This window comes from Zerene cesonia, chromosome 11 (genome assembly GCF_012273895.1).
Source record: "Zerene cesonia ecotype Mississippi chromosome 11, Zerene_cesonia_1.1, whole genome shotgun sequence".
Taxonomy (NCBI): domain Eukaryota; kingdom Metazoa; phylum Arthropoda; class Insecta; order Lepidoptera; family Pieridae; genus Zerene; species Zerene cesonia.
In genome coordinates, this window is record NC_052112.1 from 2,533,581 (window position 1) to 2,541,305 (window position 7,725).

Sequence of the window (7,725 nt, forward strand, 5' to 3'; positions counted from 1 at the left end):
CGATAAGATCAAGAAGCTTTCCCTTAAGGCGAATTAAATTATCACTTCTGCACAAAAAGATTAACTTTTATCCTACTATCCTACTAATATTATAAATGCGAAAATTTTGTAAGGATCTGTGTGTGTTTGTTGCTCTTTCAAGCAAAAAAACTATTGAACCGATTGCAATGAAATTTGGTACGTAGACAGCTGGACAACTGGAATAACATATAGGCAACTATCTTTACCCGATATTCTACGGGATACGGACTTACGCGGGTGAAACCGCGGGACGCAGCTAGTATAGTATAACTGAAAAACACCCAAAACATTACATAAGTATTTTTTTTTTAATTGGAACAAAATCATTACAACTTCTGTAACAAATGGGACAATAACTAAGCATGCGTCTCGACGGAACAAATTGGTGCTTTAGTCTGTAGGAATCCGACATAACCCACGACCTCTTCCCCGAGGCCGTGGATATCTACGCAAGATTTCCCCACTATAAAAAAGGCGCACTTATTCTACTATTCATGTCCCATCGAAGCAAAACTGTGCCCACTTCTCGCACAGAAGACCTCAATAATAACAATTACGAACGTTGCGATGTTTAGCTATTTCTAATTCTTTTAATTTTAAACGTTCGTGCGCATCACATCACCAGTTGTGTACTCGTTTTTTGCACACGCAAAACACTAAGTTTTTTATATTTTTTTCTAGCATATAACACGCAATTACACCGGTGTCACTGATACATGTATTAATCTTTTACGGTCAAGTGAACATAGTTTAAAATTAGATGTTTATTTATTTCATAACTTTCAGCTATTGTAGATGATAATAACTTTTTAACGGACGTTCTTAAAAACGAAGGAGATTCTTTATTATTCGACTGTATTTCTTTTGGGTGTGTAGCCCGGGTATCTAACTAATTGGCGTGATTATTTTTGTTAAATAGCAAATTATTGTCATCAGGTCATACGGTACCATCCTGTCGCGACTTCGGTGACCTGTTTTGTAGAAACGAATTTTCGCTAGATAAGACGCAATTAAATTTAAAATTGCAATCAGTTTATACAATTATTGCGTGCGTATTATAAGATTTAAGATAATAAATTTATTGTTAACAAACAATAAGTTACTATTTTGATTTAATAAAAAAGGATAACTCGGAGTAAACAAACTACTGCTATGCTAATTGCTAATTCCTAAAATGGATTGATGTGCGTTTGTTACTCTTTCATGCGAAAACCACGGAACTGATTTTGATGTTACTTAGGAGTGGTGTAGCAGAATAGCACATAAGTTATAAAAATAATTGCTTTCTTTCTTGTCCACACAATTTCATTCTTTAAAAAGTTCAAAGGCGTATTTTGCGTTTGTGGATCTAAAAATGTACTTACTAAAAAACTATATGCATACCGTGTCTAATTATATATCCAACACGATAGTTTCCAAACATCTTATTGTAATAAAACGAATATGTTGCAAAAATAACAAAAACAACAATGTTTAATTATACATAAGTATATATCTTACACCGGATAAATCGTAAAAAATCATGTTCAATCCACTGCCCTATATTCCAGTCACGAAAATATCTTGCATGTTGAACAAAATGAATTTCGAGGCGAACTAGATATTAATTGCTATCATTTTACACCGTATGCTGTGCTCAATAATATTTTAAAATGGACACAGATACAAGTTTTCATGTCACGTTTTCTGAAACTAATTTTTAAACACTTTTCAATTAAAAAAGCGGACTCGACTTCAGATTTTTATACAGCGATATATTTCTATCATCATCAGTCCATATATGATCCCACTGCATGGACACGAGCCTCCTATTAGGGTTTTTCCATATTTTCATACATGGTTATTTTATTAACATAACGTATGTGTATATACAGAGACACTTACGTTCAAATAAGAATTTTCGTATTTGTTTTTATATTCGTTGATAAGCTTTTTAAAGTAAACTGCTTTTCTAATTTGAACATTTTACAAATTTTTATTTATACGTGAAAAAAATATTGCATTGTGATTTATTATTTATTATTGATATTGCAGTCATGCAGGCTCGATACAAGAACGAAGGTTATTGCGAACTAATAGTAATGTAAAGGTTGCTCGCTGCATACAGCCGGCATATTAAATAATTTCATCAATATATACGCACGGTACGCAAAATTTGTTATTATAATTTATAAATAATTAAATTGTATAAGTACACTTGCATTATATTTTTATTTGCAGGCAACACCGCTGTCTAATATCATGGACGACAAACCAGAAAACCTAATAAAAGCACAGGACAATGACTTCTGAATTCCAATTTTGAAATGTGGCATAGAGCTCTTAAATTATTTTTTTAGTAAAAGCGCCATCGTGCAAAGGAAGCGCAGGGCAGGTATGCGATTCGCCCACAGATAACGAATGACCTTACACAGGACTGGTCTGACAGCATGTTTCCCTACAACCACTAAGCGGAATTTATAAAGATGAATACCGCCGTCTGGACGTAAGTATGCTAGTTTCATTAAGATTAATTTTCTTTACTATCGCTACACTTATATCTATTCGATTTGTTTAATAAGGAGCGTTCAAGATAAAAAGGACAGTTCAAGATAAAAGATAAAAAATAAATCAATACCGAAACAGAGGATACTCATTAAAATTTTGTAACTTTCGCTCTATCTTGAATCTTATTAAATCTCCATAATTCAACCTGAGATGAAAGTTGTGTATAAAATGTTTATCTCGATGACGTTTGTTTGTGCAAATATTTACGTTAGAGATAACATTTGGTGACCACCTAGATCAAGGTGAACTTTATCACGAATCTACTACTACTGCTAGATCCGCAATATTTTTATAACGGAGCCATATATCTAATTGTCTGTACTATTTCGCTGTTTCTCATAGCTTTAACCCTGGAGCCCTAATTGATGCATGTTGAATTGTTAATCTCGAGAAACAAAAATTAAAATTATAAACTTATAACTTCACACAAACAGGCAAAAAAACCTTTAGTCATGATGATGATTATGAATTTAAATATTAGTTTATTTTATTCAATTTTATTTTATAATTAAAATATAAAGAGAATTGTAAAAATAACACAGGCTCTTTGTACTCATTGTGGCAATTACTGTTAAAACGATGACGTAATCCGTAGATAAGTATTCAAAATATTGCAAAATAGATAACTTTATCATTTGTATTTTACCCTTTTAATCACTAATGAGTATTTAAAGGGCATTTCATATATTTACTTATACACAAATATTGTTAATTTTACTCTTTTCATATATATAAATAAGACGTGCGTCATGCAATTTGATAAAACGAACAAGCAAAAATCATAACAGAAGATAGCATATTCATTTCAAATATATATGATAACAATAAAAGAACAATTTGGCAAGTACTTATTTCACGTGAAAGGCATTTTATTTGCCATGGATTTGAAACTTTTCGAATATGATATAATTACATACACACTTTCTCTGAGGCAGTTTTCACTATAGTGGTTCTTTATTAAAATGAGTGACTATTTCCGTACACCTACACTTGAGATGGCACTGTTTACTGTTACTTCTTAATATTTGGTAGGGCTGCTAACAAAAGGAATTGAAATTTATCTGATAAATTATCATAAAGATAATAATTTAGAGATAGTTTACCAATACCTGTAATAGTGTGATATTATTGTTTAGAGAGCAATCATTCAGTATAAATTGTTTGTATGCAAATGATACTAGATTAACTGTTCTGCTCTCTCCACTGTGCAATTAAAGTGTAAGTATTTATGTGTAATCCAATAAAATATTATTTTATAGGCTGGCAATAAAAATAATCGAATGTGTGCTCGTTATACCTATATAATTGTGATTTGGTAACCCTATTATTCAGGTGAATTGCACGAGTATAGTGATGAAACAAAAGCTATGTGGGCAGATAAAGGTGCTCCATTGAATTGTTTTGCAATATCCCAGTTATCTTTAACCTTCAGTACGTAAATAGTTCAGTTTCTTTCAGATTCCGACTGATTTGTTCTGGGTTTATATTATCGTGTATAAAACTACGATGTTGATTGAACGATACAATAGTGATCAGCTGTTCAACTCACTGATTCATATTGTGTTTTTAAAATGAAAGAATACTCCTGTTTATCTGTGAGGGTTAACAGTTGACACTGGAGTTAGCCGTGAAAAAGGTCCTGCCTCGTATGAATTAATCATTAAATACATTAATTATGTTAAAAGAAATAAATAGCTTTTTTTTGTACAATCTCCTTATAACCATAACAATACGCGGGTAAGAAAGTAGAGTTTATTCTAATAATGCTATTTTGTAAACTCTCACATTAAGACTTTTATTAAACTGCTTTAGCAGCATTGCCTATAAAGGAGTAACCAGTAAATCGTTTCTTTTCAACTGCATTAATTATTTGTGTATAAAATCGTTTATACATGTGAATCTATTATTTCCACACGAATTCAGAACAATAAACATATCAGGTACCTACCTAGCGAGTAATTACTTAAAACAATGCACATCAGTATATAATCGGGCTGGGTGAGTAACAAAAACATTGCAAAACCATGCGAAGTACATTCGACACGAAGTTTTTCATGCTTTATGGATTTTTTTAAGTGCATTGAACGCTCACAAAGACAATTTGCATTCCACAGCCTGTCGCAGTTAGGGTATTGAACGGCCTTCTTTGCTTCACTAAGCGCCACTCACCGTTGTTAAAATAGTCGTCTTTTTCCAATAGTTCATGCTGGAAGCCGTAAGCGGGCAGCCATGCATGAGAGCCAGGAGGTTCGGGCCAATCCGATATCCGAACCTCTTCCATGTCGGCATGAACACAACACTGCACTCCACAAGCAAGTTCACACAGAGAACACGGGCATGCATGGACTACCTCGTCCGTCCATTAGATCGTCATTTAGGACGATAACGGTGATTGGATTCGATCTGGTCAGGTGCACATACGCGACGCACACACGTCTACCTGTGACGGCTTGCGATAGCTGACTGGCGACTTGGCGAATGGGCAATGGCGGCGGCTGGCGACTGGCGCTCGCGCAGCGATCTCTCCGCATTCGACAATATAAAATATGAAAAAACTTTTCAACCTGTTTATAATTTTATTGAAGTCTGGCTTTTGATTCAATGTGAATAGAAAATTTAATTTGCATTAAAACTAAAATGACACAAAAATATTAACAAACGATAAGGTATAATAAACTCCTGGTTCTACAATCTTCATTTTATACAAAAGTTCTCGTTTTTGGTGTGTAATATTCCGAGTCATAGAATTGAGGAAACCTGGATTTCACATGATGAAATTACTTATATATTTTGCATTGCAATAATTTATTATTATTAACTTAAGGATACAGCTATTGAATTGTAAAGTTCTCCATATAAAACCTTCACTTCATCTTGCGGTTTTTATTACATATTTTATTATAATATCGTATGGTACGTAACGCATTTGAAGGGACGCACAACCCACAAGGTTTTATGCTATACAATTACGAGGTTAAAACTAGTTGTAATCGTGAACCAAAGTTGTAAGTGTCTCGTTACAAACAGTTTCACTGGACTCTGGTAAAGTTGACCTGTGGCACATTTTTATTCATGCTCGTTTTCAAGGTCGTGACTAGAGGACGTTGACCCCGCTGTTTTATAATGTGAAATAATGAAATGTCGATGAATAGTCAATCAATAATGTTGTTAATGTTGCTCATAAGTCATGAGTTAAGTTTAAGTAAGATTATAAAATACAAACCATTAGATTTCTCGTTACTTTAACATCAAGCGTTAGCCAAATATTGAATAATAATTAAATTATTAAATCATCTTCATAAAGATTACAAAAGTATTTTCAGCGGGTAACAAATTCAAAAAGATAAGGAAATGACATATCTGAAACAATAACAATGATTATAAAGAAAGCTGTAAATACCCAATGTAATAAGAAAATCAATTGGTTTTAGTTGTGCTCATGAAAAAAGTATTCGAATCGGTTATGGTTTTTGCATTTTGTGCATAACTGTGCTAAAATTGTAGTAAATAGTTATGATATAATAAAATTAAAAGGCATCCCTAATTCATGCAGTTTCCACGTAACACTGTTATACAATATATACCGTAATAAATGTTTACAATTCCTTAAGTTTTCTCAAATTACGAAAGCAAATCAAATTTCATTAAAATTATTTTTTTACCTCCATTTCCGATTGTTAAAATAATACAAAATATGCATGTCTCTGCCTTCACTTTTTTCGAAACGTCCTTATTATTATAATGAACTAGTGGTCCGCCCCAGCTTCGCCTGTGATGTATAGTCTATGGCCTTATATGCATCATAAATGGGCTATCTAACACTGACAGAATATTTCAAATCGGACTAGGAAAAAGTAAAATGATGCGAAATTGTAATTTTTAATTTATTTTTCCTCTCAGACGTTTATATAATTAAATTATACAAGTACATATACTTCTATTGTTCATTTTTTATAAAAGTACATCCGCTTTGTATGAAGTGATATAATACAATTAATAACAATAATATATTATTATGAGAGCCAGTATTACCATCTCGGGTCATCTCAATTCCCAACCATCGCAATCATTATTACATTAATCAGTTTATCTCACGCGAGGTTAAGTTCTGTTTACTAACTTTCTCCTAATTTTTCTTTGAAAGTTTAACTCGTGATATATACAATTAACCACGAACATAATCCCATATATGGAGAGATGTATTTTCAAATTACAATGTACGACACGCGAGAGATATATAAGGTTAGTATCGTGACTGTAGCAGTTGTTTCTATCAATTAGTGTTATATAAATATACCAGACGACTGAGCTATGTATAATGTTAAGAAGAGAGTATTCAACAATTTAAACGGGTATGTAAATTCAAGGTGAAATAATTCGATAGGAATTTCAAAAAATAGCTTAAAAATCATTTGTGATACTTTTTTCATAAATTAATAAATCGATGATCTTTATTGATGTAATATTGACAATTTGATATAGTTATGTGAATCCATTGTACGAGCATAAACTGCCTTAAATACGAGATAAAACAAGGACGTGTCATTCATACTATTACGTTCAGAAATCACTATATTGTAAACAAGTCGTTAGTTACAAGACTGGAGATTCGCCAAACTATCAGCTGTATTTGTTATTAATTATACCTTACACCTTACATTCTCTTCAGTCTAATGCTAAACTGAAAATCACAATCCCATTCGCTCTGTACTAACTGATTTAATTACTTTGCAAAAGGTTCACTAATTACAATGGTATATGTCTGTTGAGATATTTAAATGGGCCCTGGAAACATGAGTATTATTTGAATATTTGATGCTTGAATTCTGCGTTGTTATTGGCTTACGTAAAACTCCTAAATAACTTTGCGGTGGCCATATTTAAACTAGCTAGTATAAACTGTATGTCGAGGTTAATATAGAACGAATATACTTACGATCTTCACAGATATAACATGTTCTGCACTAGGAGTTAGATCCTTATAGAATATAGGGTATATTTATCCGATTTTTATGTGAGGCCATATCTGCCCAAAGATATTTTATTTCCAATTTATACTATCCACCCTAGTACTATGCGTCTATAGATTATACACTTATATGGTGGCATCGCACCTCGTTCTCAACAAGAAATTATGTGTATTTCTCTTAAATTTAG

At 32.4% G+C, this 7,725-nt stretch overlaps 1 protein-coding gene across 2 annotated transcripts in view; it reads right to left on the reverse strand.

The window, feature by feature from the left end:
* LOC119830591 (nascent polypeptide-associated complex subunit alpha, muscle-specific form) overlaps positions 1 to 5,027 on the reverse strand; it is a 67,055-nt gene extending 62,028 nt beyond the window's left edge. Inside the window, exon 1 of one of the 2 annotated variants that reach the window (XM_038353662.1) lies at positions 4,919 to 5,027. In XM_038353662.1, the coding sequence (XP_038209590.1) occupies positions 4,919 to 4,931 (13 nt within the window). In that variant the 5' untranslated portion in view covers positions 4,932 to 5,027. Of the gene's footprint in view, positions 1 to 4,737 lie in introns of both variants that reach the window. The other variant, XM_038353660.1, reaches the window with a different exon arrangement.
* Between the last annotated feature and the right edge of the window lie 2,698 nt (positions 5,028 to 7,725).